Source organism: Podarcis pityusensis (assembly GCF_964106645.2).
Source record: "Podarcis pityusensis genome assembly, chromosome: 2".
NCBI classification, from domain to species: Eukaryota; Metazoa; Chordata; class Lepidosauria; order Squamata; family Lacertidae; genus Podarcis; species Podarcis pityusensis.
Window position 1 is genome coordinate 57,595,913 of NC_138029.1, and position 16,963 is coordinate 57,612,875.

At 39.6% G+C, this 16,963-nt stretch overlaps 1 protein-coding gene across 6 annotated transcripts in view; it reads left to right on the forward strand.

Annotated features, from left to right (window-relative positions):
- Nucleotides 1-1,883: 1,883 nt before the first annotated feature.
- Nucleotides 1,884-16,963, forward strand: part of RAPGEF6 (Rap guanine nucleotide exchange factor 6) — a 140,611-nt gene continuing 125,531 nt past the window's right edge. For 2 of the 6 annotated variants that reach the window (XM_080997077.1, XM_080997081.1), the window contains exon 1: nucleotides 1,884-3,869. In XM_080997077.1, coding sequence (XP_080853203.1) covers nucleotides 3,801-3,869 — 69 coding nt within the window. In that variant the 5' untranslated portion in view covers nucleotides 1,884-3,800. The remainder of the gene's footprint in view (nucleotides 3,870-16,963) is intronic. The other 4 variants (XM_080997078.1, XM_080997084.1, XM_080997079.1 and 1 more) reach the window with 3 other exon arrangements.

Consider the following 16,963-nt stretch of genomic DNA (forward strand, 5'->3'; position numbering starts at 1 on the left):
GCTAAAGTGGTGCTTCAGGTTAAGAACAGTTTCAGCTTAAGAACGGACCTCCAGAATGAATTAAGTTCTTAACCCGAGGTACCACTGTATACTTATTTAGAAATATGTTTTACAGGTTAAGTGTCCTTAATATACACTGGTATTTTGCTTTTCAAACATAATCCGTTCCGGAAGACCATTTGAGTTCTGTTCAAAAATCGAAAACTCAATAGCTAGGCCTCAGGATCTTGCACTCAGCAGATGCTGCGTGGCATGTTTGACTTCTGAGGCGTGTTTGAAAACCAAAGCATTTACTTCCAGGTTTACAGCGTTCAAAAACTGAAATGTTTGTCAATGAAGATATACAAAAACCGAGGTACCATTGTATTACAGAGGATGCTTACTTTTCAATCTGTAAGAAATTATTCTGATATGGTGTTCCTTAATTCCAGAATAAGCAAGGAGCACTCGTATTTCTTTTTATCAAGCAATCTTTCTCAAATGTCTTTTCTTTGCTTGGAACTACTTGTATAATGATATAACCTCTTAAAACTCAGGAACTGAACTAATGTTCCTCAGCCGTGCTAACAACCTATTTTTTAGGAGCCTGGTCAATCTATTACCAGACTTCAAAAATACACTCCATACTGGTGGGTTGGCCAGTGTGGGCTGCTGATCATGATGCTACCATGTTCCATACATGCAGGGCTCTTTTTCAGTCAGAACTCAGTTCCAGCATGTCTAAGGTGGGTGGGTGCCATTGCCATTATAAGAGAACATAGACAGACTACAACGATAGTTTGACAACCAGATTTCGTCATTACTTTTAGCACCAATAGTTGCTCTGTAAATGCTTTCTGCTTCGCAAGAAGAATAAGCTTTAAAATATCCTTGCCTTCTTGCCTTGTTGGAGATGGGCAAGCAGGGTGGTGGAGGCTGCGGCTGAGAGTAGTTTATGACAACAAACTTTCATTGTAGTCCACTGTTCATATTTCCACAACACTGTCATGCTATTATTCGAACATTTCAGAGGTTGAGGAGTAAGTTTATCACTGTTCACATCTCCACATCCCAGCAATGCCATTGTTCCTATGCTACGTTTTTGGTGCTGAAAAAAAGCTACTTACAATAACCCTGCAATGTGCCCCCGCATTTTGATAGTGGTTTGCAACAACTCTGCCACACAGCCACTGCTAATAGCCCCATATTGCTGCTGTTGTTGGCATCCGTCTGTTTTGGGGGTGGGGGGGAATGGAGGAGTGTGCCTTCAGGAGTGGAGAGTTACAGTCAGTGCTTTTTTTCTGGGGGGACACAGGGGTACGCATACCCCTAAACATTTTGTGAATCTTTGTACTTTTGTCCATTTATTTATTTTCTCCAGTTTGAACTATACAATGGTGCTTTTCTTGAGTCAAAATGAGAGTATCCCTAATTTTTATTTTAGAAAAAAAGCACTGGTTACAGTGCCTACTGTGGCTGTAGAGACCAATTTGTCTCCAGGCACTGCAATAATCTTTAAGGGATTCCCTTATTGCAGACAGGAGGACTGAGGGAGCAAGGTAGTGGCTTACAGCAACCCCGCAAGATAGCCTTAGGCAGGCATGGCTAAACTTGGCCCTTCAGCTGTTTCGGGACTACAATTACCATCATCCCTGACCACTGGTCCTGTTAGCTAGGGATGATGGGAGTTGTAGTCCCAAAACAGCTGGAGGGCCAAGTTTGGCCACGCCTGCCTTAGGGGGTATCTCCATATTGCACTTTGAGGCGGGTGTTTTGTATTATGACGATATGCATTTTTTTAAAAAAATACAACAATAATAATGGTATTTCAAGTGCACTAAATTCAACTAACGGTGTTGCTATGAATGAGTTATCAACGCTCTGCAGCAAGAGTTATCCTGGTTAACTGTCACCGCCACCGCTCCCTCAGTCAAAAGCAGCGGTCAACCAAGTGCAGGCGCGGCTGTGCTCCGCTCGCTTCCACGCAGACATATTACGCGGCTACTACATTCTAAATGGAACCGGAAGCCAGGGTGTGTGTGAGTAACGTCCCAACTCTATGGTGTTACTCTAGCCTTTCAGTTTCTATGATTATCCATTCCACGAAGGAGCGATGGTTGTGGGCGGGGTCTAGATCATGCCCCGCCTTTCCCACCAGCCCATTCTGGAGTCGAAAGTCTTATACTCCTCCTCCTCCTCCACCTCCTCCCTCCGCTAATTCATACTCAGTGTAAGGCGCCCGCCTTCGCGGCTTCTGAAAAACTCCCTGGCTCGGGCGCGTTTTTTGTGGCGAGTGTGAGAAGGGATGCCTTTATCCCCAGTTTTTATTTCGGCGAATCGTGGTGGGTTATCTCTCATTTTGTTTCTCTAGAAGGAGAAGCAGCGGAGGAAGTTTTGAGTCGCCGGTTGAACTTGTGCGCCTCATCCCCCGCCCGCGCAAAGGATGAGCAGTCCCTGAGAGGACGAGAACCGCAAAGCCAGCCACGTCCCTGTGAGCGAACGAGTGAACGAGAGGCAGCGGGCGGGCCGAAGAAAGTCCGGAGACTTTGGCCGGTAACTTCTAACCCAGCAAGTATCCCGCCCGCTCCCGAGCCGAAGGAGGAGGAGAACGAGGAAAAGGACGAGCGGACTCCCTCCGCCTGTGGAGGATGAAGCAGCCGCCGCCTGCGCCGCGCGCCCCTCGGGCAGCCGCGGGAGAAGCCTGGAGGAGCCCCGGGCGGGCACCGCGCCGCTGAGGGGAGGAAGGGAGCGAACGGGGACCCAGCCCGGGACCCCCTGGCCGGACGACGTGCCTGCGCGCCCCACGGAGAGCTGGTTGTGTCGCTTCAACGCCCTCAACGGACACTTTCTCTCCCCCCCCCCTCCCGTTGCCCCGCTGACACGGGAGTTCCTTGCTCCGCGTGACAGAATTTCACACACACACACACACACACACACTCGGGTCAGTCAGCCAGCGTTTCTCCTCCCCGCCCCACATCTTTTTTCTTTCTCTCTCTCCCCCCCTCCCCATTTCTCTCTCCGCCCCAAATTAGCAAGTCGCAGCGAAGCTTCCGTTTGTACGAGCGGAGTCCCAGCCACAACCCCCTTTCCCCTCCTCCCATTCCTTCTCCTAAAATTTCACCATCGGATTTAACACCCCCTTTCATCCCCGCCCTCCATATTTCTGGAATCCGTTGGCTCGCCTTCCCCGCTCCGTCCCTCCCTCTTCCCCATGGCTGAGCCACCCCCTCCCCTCCCAACACCTGGATTCGGCCATGCCTCCCCCCCCACCCCACTGACCCTCTCGCCAGGTTTCCCGAGCCCTCCATGTGCTTAATCTGACCCCCCCCCCGGCGGCTCTCCCTTGGCGCGGATTCTGGAGGAGAATTTGGCCACCCGACTTCCAAACATTTTTTCCTTCCAGAAACCACAAACACTCCCCTCTTTCTCTTTTCCAAAACATTTTCCTCCTTTGAACCTTGTGGCGTTATGAGGTCTTTTCTTGGATCCCGCTCCCAAGATCCCTGCTGGAAGAGAAGAAGCGGTGTGGCTACTGTTTTCATTCCTTGATCGTGCTGTAAAAAGTTTCTAAACCTTGGAAGGAGATGAAACTCTGGATGTTTTCTTCCCTGTTGGACCTCTCTGGGGATGCGGAATATGTATTGGAGGTGCTGAGATCTTCGTGAAACCTTTCAGTTCCTCAGATTTGCCCGTTGTCTGGAATTACTTTAAAAAAACCCACCACAACCTCTTCAAGACCATTATTGTTGTAACAAGGGGGTTTGACTTGGGGGGAAAAAACCTTTTGTGAACTAGGACAACTGGATAACAAGAGTAATAGGATGACATCTCTTGTGGATCCCAGGATTAAACAAGCACTGCGGAAAAAGCCATCAGAAAGAACTCAAGAGGTATGTTATTCTGTAAATCTTTCACTTGGTTTCTTTATGCCTAAATGTTGGAGCTGCTTCACATAAGCACTCTAGGCTACTTTTGCTTCCATCTAGGACTGCTCACGGAATTTGGGATTGTATCATCACACGTGACAAAGCATGCATGTTTGTTTTGCACTGTGGGATACACTGGTAGAAATGCCTATTGGTTGTTCTTTCATGATTGTGACATAAGTATGGGTGAAATACATGTCTATATGTACATTCCTAAGAAGTGACAAACAACATATTTCTTTCACAGGAATACAGTTCATGTAGGAAATAGTTTTGTGTTAAATCATTCCTTATACACACAAATGCAGTGACACACTTTGGGTAATTTTGCAAGAGTTGTAGAAAGGAGAGTTGAATACCCTCCTTTTCACTTTAAAGTCCTTCTGTAGCCTTTTGTGAACTTTAAAGAGCTACAGTGCTTAAGACCATAATCTCTTAGTCTCAGAAACACAGTAATTTAGGCTGCATGATGTTGATGTGTCTCAGTAAAAGTTGAATGATACCTATTTTTCAAACATAGTTCTTCAAGATTAAAATGGGTATCTAGACACCTAGTTTAAAATACTTTTGTATCCCCATATAAATTGTTCACAAAGCATGTGTGTAGAAATTTGCAAATCTAATGTGTAGTTGTACACATGTCTGCTCAGAAGTGTCCCATTGAGTTTAATGGGACTTATTTCTAGGGTAGTGGATATTGGGTTGCAGTGTAGTTATGCTTAAGCACTGATGTGGTAATTAAAACTCTTAACCTGTAACCAGTAATACTTGGGGTTTAATGTAAATTATGCAAGGCCATTGTTGTTAGGCTGTTGTATTTTATTCTCAGCCTGGGAATGTTTTTGTTAAAAGTTCTGAATGGAGTCTTTTGAATCATACTTGCTGTGATTATATGTGGTTGAGAGAGGGGGGCACTATGGGAAGATAACCATGCTACACTTGGCTCTTTTTGAGACAGGGAAGCATCTGTTCTCTGTTGCTACTTTGGTTAGCAAAGAATCCTGGAACAAGAGCCTTCTAGAAAATGTGTTGAAATAGGACATAGAAAATAGTCATTGCCAGTAACCTTAATCAATCTCATGTGCATTTCTCACTATTTTGTCTTTCTATAATACTTTGACATTCAGATCTAAGAAACTAGGTTTCACATTACTTCATTTTATGTTTCCTGAACTGGCTTTTTTTGGAGACCATACTTGGAAGAATCATTGATTGTAGGGTAGACTGGTTGTTGTTGTTTTTTAAATTGTTCTGGTTTTTAATTTTGTACTTATCCCTGGTTTGCCATCCTTCAGTTGTATCCACTTCCTGATAAATGCACTTGGATCCCAGTGGATATTTAACTAATTGATGGGAAATGCTTCTTTCCCAATTCAGTTGAAGAATAGTCAGAATTAAGAAGAATAATCTTTAATTTCTATCCAGTATGTGTATATGAGGTTCTGAGCATGTTTCTTTACCTGTTTCTTGTTACCTTTTAAAGGGATGAGATGGAAATTGAGCTAACCATATTTGGATAGTAGCAACAGATGCAACTGGATTCATATTAATCCAGTACTTCTGATGCTAGTGTTGTTTAGTTTCTTGCTGATTATTTGAGCATTCAGCAGTCAAGTTACAGAGATTGCCATTCAATCCCCCCTTTTTTTAAAAAAAAGAAAGTTTATAACCAAAACAGAAAACCCAAAGGCTATATCTGTCTAAAATGGTGTTAACTAACTGAAGAGACCTGCTAGAAATAAAGAAGCTTGCACTGTTCCATAAAAGATAAGCAAAAGATGTTTGCAGATATCAGGGTGTGTGTGTGTGTGTGTGAATGTGAACCCTGGGGTCACTAACTACTTTTGGGTAGTTTGTGGAACATATGCATTGTTAAATCAAAACTTAGATCACTGTATTTAAGTAAGTGGTAACTTGAAGCTAGAAACAGTTCAGGTACTTAAGTGCTAAAATGTAGTGGTGGTATAAAATGATAAATCTATATATTCTTCCATTCAGGTCTGTGTTGGAATAATTAGAATAATTCCAATGCAAAGTGATAACTTCACATATGTAAACTTGTTGGTGATAATCAAAATTCAGGCTTGACCATTTTTCAGTCATTTCTTCCTCGGTGCTGATTGACCTGAAAGGAATTTCAGGCTTGGTTTTATGTAGGTTGATAACAAGAACTGTTGTATTTGCTGCTTTTAGACAAATAAAATCAATGGTGTACTGCCAAATGTAGTCAAAAGATTTAATAAATAAAAGTTCCTTCAGCATCTTCTGTTCAAGTTTCCTTATTCAATATCTCCCTCAACTAGGCAATAAGCTACCACATACCTGTGGAAATGAAAATATGCTACATATATAGTAGTGACTATTCTCTTATAGAGCTTTCCTTTTGTGAATATAGAAGTACACCAGTGCGGTGAATATCAAAATAGTGAATATCTAAATAGAGCCTAACATCTGACAGAGAGAAATACTATCTGGAGGACACAACATTGACTCATGCTGGTTTAGGGGAACAAGCCAGGATTGTAAACCATGACTTGAAGTTGGCTTGCTCTGTTATATATATATATATATATGTGTGTGTGTGTGTGTGTGTGTGTGTGTAAATACAGCATGGTTTAGGTCAGGCATACCCAAACTCAGCCCTATAGCTGTTTTGGGACTGCAATTCCCATCATCGCTGACCACTGATCCTGTTAGCTAGGGATGATGGGAGTTGTATTCCCAAAACAGCTGGAGGGCCGAGTTTGGGGATGCCTGGTTTAGGGTGATTATAGTTTCTCCAGGTTCAGTCATAATAATTAACTTTCTTTGGTTTAAAATAGAAGCAAAAGTTTTCTATCTCATATTGCAGCAGCAATTAAACAAGCTACCGGTACTTTGAAAAGAAAGTGGAAGCAAAATCTTCTGAACTCCTCCTAGTTGAGTGGGAAGGGTCTGGGGAATGTGTGAGCCCAAAGCTCACTCCAACTCCTTCTAGCTTGTTTGTGTTGCACTTGGTTTAGTGTGATGTGGAAATGATTTAGTGTTGGATGAATGATTCTCTGGCTCATGGATTATTTCCATTTTCCCCTCTGTTATGACTGCAATGATGCAATGGGCAGCTTTTACTTCCATTTTAAACTTCTTGCAGTTACTTGTTACATCTAAACCCCAACAAGCCATAGTTGGTCTTAACCATGGCTTATTCAAACAAGCCAACTTTAAACTGTGTTCTATGATTCTGGTTGTTTCTGTAAACCATAGTTAAATATTAGCCACAGATACAGCAATAAACCACAGTTAATTGAAGACTGCAGCTACACTGAGGGAAGAGAAGGAAAACATACGTATTTAATGTTATACAAAGGCCCATAAGCTTTTATTATATGGGTTAATATGAGTAGCTTAGATCCAAATAAACACATAGGCAGTTTTCTACTCCTAAGAAGGTTTGGGCTTGTGTTTCTCAAATAGAAGTCCTCATGGAAAACCTCTTTTGAAACTGATGAAAAAAGGAAATGGGAGTCTGCCATTCAAATAAAAAAAGGAAGATTCTTTGGGGTGTACTCAGTTCCTTAGTTTGAAGTTTGGTCTTTGAATCTTGGCCAGCACACAGACCTTAGTGCTATCATGCAAAACGGAAGCAAATCATTTCTTTAAAAAGAAAATGCTTAGAAAATAAGCATTCTTACAGTAAGCATTCTTAGCAATAAAATTGGATATTTAGTTAAAACTGTGACCTCTTTGATGGTATATTGTAATTCTGTGTATAGTTTGCCTGGAGTAACAGAACTGAATTGGTAGTGCATGCTTCCGAGGTCAAACTAACATTAATATTTGAAAGATGGTTAGCTGGCCTTCATCTTACATTTAGCAAGATGGGTATGCCACTGCACTTTGACACATAACAAGCCTTTCTCCCAACTTTGAAGCTGTAAAGGTGGGTAAGGATTGTCTTGACAGCTTTGTTGTGATCTGTGTCCCTTCACCAGCTCTGAGGTTGGGTGGAAGAGTGTGTTGATTTGACAGCTATTTGGTCACTGGCCTGACCCAGCAGGGCTCTTCTCATGTTTCTCTTATGATTGGGAGGACTTTGGGAGGACACTATGTGAGCTACCTCTGCCCTTCAGCATTATGTGGTTGATAGGTGGGAAACTGGCACATTAAAAACAAACAAGCCAGATAAATAGGTAGATACCTTGGCCAGTTTTACCACTGTTTTAACTTCAAATAATAACAGATTGTGTAATAATAGGAATAATATCTGTGGCATTTCAGTTATCCCTTTTGTAATTATGTAGTTAGGAATTTTATTTGTAATAACTGTCATAAAATCTATTGGGTAAATTAAACACATTCATGCATAGGTCTCTGCCCAAATTAAGGTGATAATTATCAGTGATAGATGCATTACTATTAGAAGCACTGCTGTTGGTATAAGTTAACCTTGCTTTAACCTGTTAAAATAGAAACTAATATGATTGTTTAGTCTACTTTAGGGTTTAATGTGTGATACTAAAATTCATCTAGGTGTTACATATTATTATTTTTTCTTCAGGAGTAAGTTCTTGTTTTTCTGGTAGAGTTCCAATTCTTAACTGTGCAATATGCAAAACATATATGCTAACATGTTGGCTCATGTTTAAAGAGATGGAAAACTTCATGAATGTGTGTGAAATTACCACAAGAGTGATATTTATCTTTAAAATATCATTGGAGCATTTTTTGGGGGATGGGGGTAATAGTAGACAAGTTCTTAAACTAATGAAGGTCTATATGTCCCTATATTGAAGTGCTTTGAAGTGCCTACTTTGTAATCTCGGCAAATTTTTGGGCTACTTAAGACAATGTTTTATTGCTTGAGGCCAATTTTGTAGGAAATCTTTTGAAATATTTTTAATCATAAAGTACACTGGCAGCATGGAAAGCAGGGCCTGAAATTACCTGCAATTTCGCTGTATTTCACTAAAATATGAAAACGGGTTTAATGGCAGGTAACATTGGGGCTATTTTTGGCTCAGTTTTATTTAAATAATACACAGTTTAATATAATGAATGATAACATATTTTGTACAATACAAATATATTAACAGTATTCAGTATTGGTATCTGAAGAAGTGTGCTTGCACACGAAAGCTCATACCAAGAACTAACTTAGTTGGTCTTAAAGGTGCTACTGGAAGGATTTTTTTATTTTGAGTATTCAGTATGGTGTAGGAAGATTTATTTATTCTGTGAGGGCAGAGGATCAGGTTTTGATCCTCTACACACTTACCCTGGAGTAAGTCCTATTAAACTTAATATGGCTTATATCTGTGGATATATAGACTTGTGCTGTAAGAGACATGGACAGAAATCCTAACTATGCTTATTAGGGAGTGAGTTCTATATACCTCTGAGTAAATATGGCTAGTATTGCACTGTTTGATTCCTCTGTCTGCAGGGTACACCAAATGTAGATGTAGAGGAGAGGCTCTTTCATCACTGTTGGCATTGATAATGCTGATCATATAATACTAACTATGAGGAAGAACTAGAATCTAGACCCCCTCCATACACACAATCTGCATTTTACACTTTTTCATTAATTTTTATTACAGTAGAGTGCCTTCTGCCCTTGTTGACAAGATATATGCTACTACTTGAGCATGGTGAAGTTGTAAAAGTAGTACGTAATTTGGCACTGGGACTGATTGAATGAAAATTAACAAAAAATGCATGCAGATTTACAATTAACTTTGGTGTATTATGACTAATGTTTATTAAGAAGGTGTCCAGAAAAAAATAGAATGTTAAGAAGTATTTATTGATCATCCTTATTTTCCTTCGCAACAGAAAAGCATCAGTGGGTTCTCACTTCTTCAATTTTGTAGTGATGAGTTCCGAGGTTTGGATTTTCTGATACAGAACACTGGAAAAGTAATGGGATGCATTTCTCCTTATTTACAACAAAACAAATTGAAAACAAACATGGGGCTGTATTCAGCTAAACAGTTGTGCCAGCAGGAGCCAGTGCAACAAATCTTGGTAGTGCAATGAGGCTTCCTCTTGTGTGTTCCCCGCACTTCCCAATTCAGATCTGAGAGGTCGGGACAGCCCCCTCAAATAACTTGCAGGGAGAGGAGAGGGGAGATGGAGAGGACTATCATAATAGTGCAACACTGAATTCTTCCCACTGTTTGCTACTTTCTTCTAAAAATATGTAATTTTATTTTACTATTTCAAATAATACTGTATACAGTAGATGATAATGGGGAACATAAATACATGTCAGCTAGGCTTTCTCTTTTGGAGCACACTGCGTTTGAAATTACTTTTCTGTTGCAGCTTTTCTGATTTTTGGAAATTATTTTGTCACATCCTGTTAAAATACCTTTTTGGTGGATTATTGCATGGTTCTTTCCTTTGAAGGACTAATCCCTCTTTCTCCCATTATTTAAAATCATGGAAGACTACTAACAAAGTTGCTCTGGCTGCAACTGTTGTTTTCTGTTTATGCCATTATTATGAATTCTCCTTTAATATACAAAGTGTACCACGCACCCAGATTCCCTAGTGATGAACACTGTAAAAAAGGCTGTAATAAAATTCTTGCTGACAGCATAACAAAAGGCCTGTTGTGCTGTTGCACAGCTGAGCCAAACAGAGGAAAACATCTGCTTCTTGTTTCCAGAAATAACTGGTATTTTGAAGTAGAGGTTTTTTTTCATGGGTCCAATAACTTCCATGCTTAAATCTTTTAGGTGCACTAAGGAGTTAGTCTTAGCTAATTGTTTCCCTCCATGACCTATATTAATTAAGCAACTTTTTATAATTTACTTTTAAAATAAATCATCTGTTGTTTCCAGAAAAACCTATCTTCCCAAATAGTTTTGAGCATTTACAAACGTGTGGTTAAAAATCAACATGAAAATGTGTTCAGTTGAATTTTGGCTTCCTTTAATATAAAAGTTTTTTCTTCTGAAGTGTGAGGTAGGGATAATGGTATATTTTATTATCACTTGTATCCTGTTTTGTTTGTGACAAATCCTGTGTTAGGGCTTCCCGTTCTAGAGGTCATAAAAGTCAGCTGGCAAATTTGAGCCAGTGAGTCAGGATGTTCTGAATTATAGGGCACATCCCTTGGAAGACTTTCCTTTGCATAACTTCATGACGGATGTTTTGGGTTCTATATGTATTTGTACATTTCAGTAGCTATCGTGAACCTATTTTCTATATGGAATATATGCTTATAATGGAGCTTTGCTATCCTTCATCCCATATGTCATGAAAAAGAAAGCTTTAAAATTAAAGATGCTTTAATGATTAAACTTCCCTGTGTTATGAAGGTAATAGTCTTGATGGAACTATTTGATACCTGTCTACATAGTTAAAGCAATCTTTAGGATGCATCATTTGCTCAGTAGGTCAGCCAATGGCTAATGGGGAGTGAGGTGTTGACCAGTTATAGCATAGCTTAGTGACAAACATTGTCATCGTATTATGACAATAAGTGATTGTTAAAGTAAGAGAAGCTTTGCTTCTGCCTATAATACTGTATATTGAATAACTGACTCAAAGGCACTGTATACTTTCCAGAGAAACAGGGACTTCATAATAAGTAGAACTGATTCTCACCCCATCCTGTACTGAAATAATTAGACTGTGGGCTGGTAGTTGTCTATAAGCACATAGTTTTGTGCTTAGTGTGGTGGGAACTGTCAGATGGTCCACTTCTGAAATTCTCAGCTTTTGGTTTAAAAAAAATATAACTTTGGTTTTGAAAGCACATTTTAGTCCTCATTATTGTGTTCAATTTTGTCTCCAATTGGGTAGTATTTACATAAGGGTTTGGTATTCAAGGCTGAAATTTGTTGACTTCCATTTATCCCTTCATTTGTGAAGAGTGCCCTGCTATATTATTGTAATAAATAAAAGTCATCATGTATAGATTTTCGGTCACTCTCTCTTTTGTGGGCAGATAGCTTTGAGTATACTGTGTGTATGCTCACCCATGCCAACTGAGGGTGATCAGAAGGAGGGGGTTCCTGGTGGCTCATTTTCTTCACATCACAGCATAGGACTGGACTCAGGCCTCCTTCTGATATTACCTTTGTGAGAGAACAGCAAAAGCTCTTTCAATTCAAAAGTAATTAGCAGGGTTTTCTTAGCTGTGGCAGTGGTACTGTAGAACGTTTACCCAAGCTGGTAAGCTTTTATTCTGATAGCCCTGTGGGAATTGACGGTGTAATATGATTTTAGTTTTGTGATTGGTTTTTTAAAAAATAATTTGGAATTCTAACTTTTATGATTTTACATTATTATTTTTTACTAACTGTACTTGAATGAGCGCTTATTATCCACATCTGCAGGAAAGTGAGATACAAATTAAATGTAGAAGATGTTGAACACTGCATTTGCCTTTTTACAGCACAGCTAAAAAAAAATACTTTAATTCCATATTTCTTAATATCCCACTGTCTTTTTCTCAGGCAATTTATTAAATTAGGTATCTCTTGCTATGAGGCTGATGGGTAGGGTAGGTTTGTAGTTCAGAATCTTTAACTGGAAAAAGTAGCTTGTGTTCCAGTCAAAACCTGATTAGTGGGTATTGGGTATCTTTAGAGAAGGTTTTTGAATTATCCTTCAGGATTTTTTTTAAGGATGTAAGGGATGAAAATAAAATCATTTTTCTTACCCTTTTATGGAAGGTTTTGTGAATCTGTGCTATAAACCAAATAGCTGTTTTCAAATATGTGTTGGTGAAGGTTAGGTGGTTTTTAATAAACAATATTCCACTTTTATATGTAGGGAACACAACACAGTACTAGAACTGATAATTGGAGCTGGACTCATTTTACGTATACATCCTTGTACCTAAAAACTAGTCACTTTTTGCAAGAACCAGCTTGTTAGGCTGGTTAGACCCATCAGCACTTCTGAAAAAGTCATGAGAGAGTTCTTATTACAATGAAACAGCATTACCAGTTTAGTTAAAGAAATAATAGATTTTGGTGGTCTGTAGAAAATCACATATAAACTGGGATAGAATTTAGGCCTTTTATGAGGGAATCTGGATTTATTAACATTATGCCAGTGCTGTGCTAACCAGCTGCCTAAATCTAAGGTGGTAATGGGGAAGCACTTGTGAGCTGCCCTGTCAAAGCTGTTTTTTCCTTCTTAAAGTGAACGTAGTAGTAGGCTGTTGAGAATGGAAATACATGTAATTTAGGGCATGGGTAGACAAACTAAGGCCCGGGGGCCGGGTTCGGCCCAATCGCCTTCTAAATCCAGCGGATGGTCCGGGAATCAGCATGTTTTTACATAAGTAGAATGTGTCCTTTTATTTAAAACGCATCTCTGGGTTATTTGTGGGGCATAGGAATTCGTTCATTTTTCTTCTTCAAAATATAGTCCGGCCCCCCCAACAAGGTTTGAGGGACAGTGGTCCCTCTGCTGAAAAAGTTTGCTGAACCCTGGTTTAGGGCTCCATTCTACGGAACAGACAGGATTAAGACCAGAATCTCAGCCAGAAAGTATACATGTGCCTCTCATCATAGGTTTCAGTTTAAAATTCTCTGGATAGCGTTCTGAACAAAATGCTTTCTTCCAATTAAGGTGATCAATTTAAAGCACTAAATCTGCTTAAGACATGCAAAACACTTGGAACTTCTGTAGTACATAACACATAATTAGTAAATGATTTAGCTTGTTTCAGACCTTTTCGGAAATCAAAAACAGGCTGCATGAAAAAACTGCCACCAGTGCCCCACTTTAAACATTTGTTGCCAAGTGGTTCTTCTGTTTGTTCTCAATGTTTGCATTGTAAAAAATATTGTTTTTTATTGTTGTTACTATGGTTTGGTTAGATACCATAATTTTTGGTCCAAAGGTCCCAAAGAGATTCAGACCTCTTGTAGATTGCCATGTCAACATGACAAACTACATGACAAACACACGTTACAAAAGTCATGTAGAAAATGTAACACTTGGTAATGGCCCGAACTCATATTGGGAAATTGGAGGCATTATGTTATGCCAAATTGGTTAAAACAGAATTGGTAATATGATGGATGGGCGAGGCCCACCTGGTTGTTCTGTATCAAGAGGTATTACTGTGACAACCAGTGAGACTGCCTACTCTGCAGTGGCACCCTGCCTATGGAACACCCCACCTCCCAAGATATATGAATGACATTGACTCAGAGTTTGGCATCAGTTGAAAACTCTCTTAGTCCAGCAGGCTTTTATTGGGACATAATCACAGTAGGTTTTTTTTTTATAAAAACATTACTGATGTGGTTTGACTCTATGTGGCTTTTACCTGCATCCTGCATCCTGACTCCAAAAGATGGATGCAACTGCAGTAGATAAGGCCTAGTGCAATCCCAAGCTTATTGCTTAAAGGAAGCAAGTTTTCAGCATGTCTTTAGGTTTCTATTTCTTGTTATCAATTACTGGGTTTTTTAAAAGCAAAATTAAAGCAGAATTTTGTGCCTGTTTTATATTCCTTAATAAATTGCTTGTCTAAATCTGATTTCTAAGTGAAAAACATTTTGCAGGTTTCTCTGGATGACTTTAATCTATGTAATCAATGAATACTAAATATTTTGTACATCCAAGGGGCTTACTAGGAGCTCTTTGCAAGTATGCAGAACTCGTGGTAGTACAAGAAGAGCAGTTTGCTTTCTTAGAGTAGTTATGACAAGGGTTCTGAAGTGCTGAAGTAAACTTATTTTCATAGCCTTCAATGTGGTTACTACATTTCCAGCAAAAAAAAATTTAAGAACTATTTTTAGAAGTGGGCCTCAGCAGGAAGTAAAGGAAATCAGATAGGTTCCAGCCTCTCCAAATTAAGCAAAGGGGAAGTAAACACTTAAAAACATTATATTCTTTCTGACTGATTTTCCATACAGTCCTAAAATATTTTTTGCCTCTAAATCGTGTTGAATTGTTTTGGAATGTACATGCTCTTTTATCTAGTTGAAATGATACGTCAGCATCATTTAGATTGCTAATAGATAAGAGCCACACACCCCACCTTCTATAGCCAGAAAATCCCTCTTCCTCCACCTGAGGACTGTAGTGCTGGCATCCTCTCAGTCTTGCTGATGCCAGTGTGCTAGTAAACATTGGAAACAGATGTCCTTCCACTTTTAACACCTGCAAATGGTCTTGGCAAGCAGCCTCTCCCTTCAAATCCTCTTCCTCTGGTTTACCTTTAGTTGAAGGTTCCCCACAGCTGCCTGGCTTGAGTGGAAGTTACCTCCAAAATGGGTTGAATGCCCTGTTGGAATCTTGTTTCCTTTCATTGTTTGTAGCCTAAGAGTATTTTGATAAAGGTTCCTTTTGGATATAACCTGGATATACAGCATCTTCAAATTTTCTGAAGGACAGACTAGGTAAGTTATGTCCGTTTTCGAGAATCACACTAGTTCTTCTGAGCCCAAAGGTCTATAATGACCAGGGACAATCAAAGCAGGGTCTTTAAGCCATATCCACCCTCCCAACTTGAAAAACCTTATCCTGGGCTTCTCTTCTTAAAAAATTATGCTAGGTAAATACCCACACAGCAGCATAGGCTGAAGGCCATGGACAAAACCTAGGGCTGGATATGCCCTATATTTTACACCTGGTATATAGTAGCAACAGCATGTAATTATACTGTACAGTATCTGTAAAACCTGCTAGTGGGAGATGCCGAAGGCTATACAGTACCGTGTTTCTGTATGCATGTTTAGGATTAAATACTGTAAGATCTTAACAATTACTATTTTACAGTATATTTAAATGTTCAGTAGTTTGCTGAGAAGTTTTTTGTCATTAAGTTTTAGCTAAGACTCAAATCATCCTGTCAGGATAAGGGCTGCAATTAGTGAAAAGAGCAATAATCTTCTCTCTGTGACAATTCAGATGCAGTATCAAATCATGGTGTGCAGTGTACGTGAACAAGAAGTGAGAAACATCTGATCTTTCCCTCTACTTTCCCTTTCCATTCCATATGATCTTGGTTGAGAAAAGACAACATTTCGTCAAACCATGGTTTGCATACAACCGGAACAATTGCAAATGATAGAAGTAAATACTCAAAGGACTGCTTGGCGTTCTTCAGGAAGAAGCTGGGCAGTCAGTTTTTGTGGATATGCTAGCTCTGGATTTCCTGCATTGGAAGTGTCATTGCTTCCTCAGTCTTCATGCTTCTGTGAAAGGGGAGGAATTGTGGATGAAAGAAATGAGGAAGCATTTTAGCCTGAGGTTCCTCACTAGTGATACGAAGAATGTTCTCTGCATATATGTTTATGTATAATATGTGTGAATGCATTTTTATTGTATACTACAATGTGCTTTCGTATGTTAAAACTAGTCATAGAAGTTGGCATTTACATATAGCTGAGATCCAAATGTGGAGATGCTCAGCAATTTGGAGGCTTTTGATTAATATTTATGTAAGAATCCATGTGTTGAATTTGTGTATAGTGAATTAACTAATTTATTCATTTTACCTTTTTGACTTTTCCCCTTCCTCCTGATCTCTTGTCTCAGGCAAAGTTCAGCATCCTTCATTAGTACATAAGAAAGATGAGTTTAACAAGCTCCATTGTGGAGCCTTAATTCTTTTAAAAGGTTCAGCAGACCATATTTGATTTCAGAGTGGGATATCTCATAACCCTTACAGAGCAATATAGAAGATTTGTCACCTATGAACTTTGAAACTGAAAACATAGCACATGACTGGGTAAGGTGGAAGGAGCTGTTGGAGCTTATCTTTACAAGATAAGAAGGGGATGCATTATTGCTATTAATAAAGTGTCATCAATGTGCATGATAAAAGTTTATCAGTATATCTGGCAAAAAAATCAGGAATATGGGCAGGGCATGGAATCTAGTGGCAAGTGTGCCACCTGTAATAAATTGAAGCTGAATCCCAAGAAGATGGAAGTTCTGTGGGTTGGTGGTTCTAGGGTGTGAGAATTAAGCAGATGCCGTGTTGTGGATGGGGTTATACCTCCCTTGAAAGAGCAGGTTCCTAAGATATATTATAGCAGAGGAAAACATTCCAGGCAATAAACTAGGAAGTACAGCATCCTCCTGCGATAAAT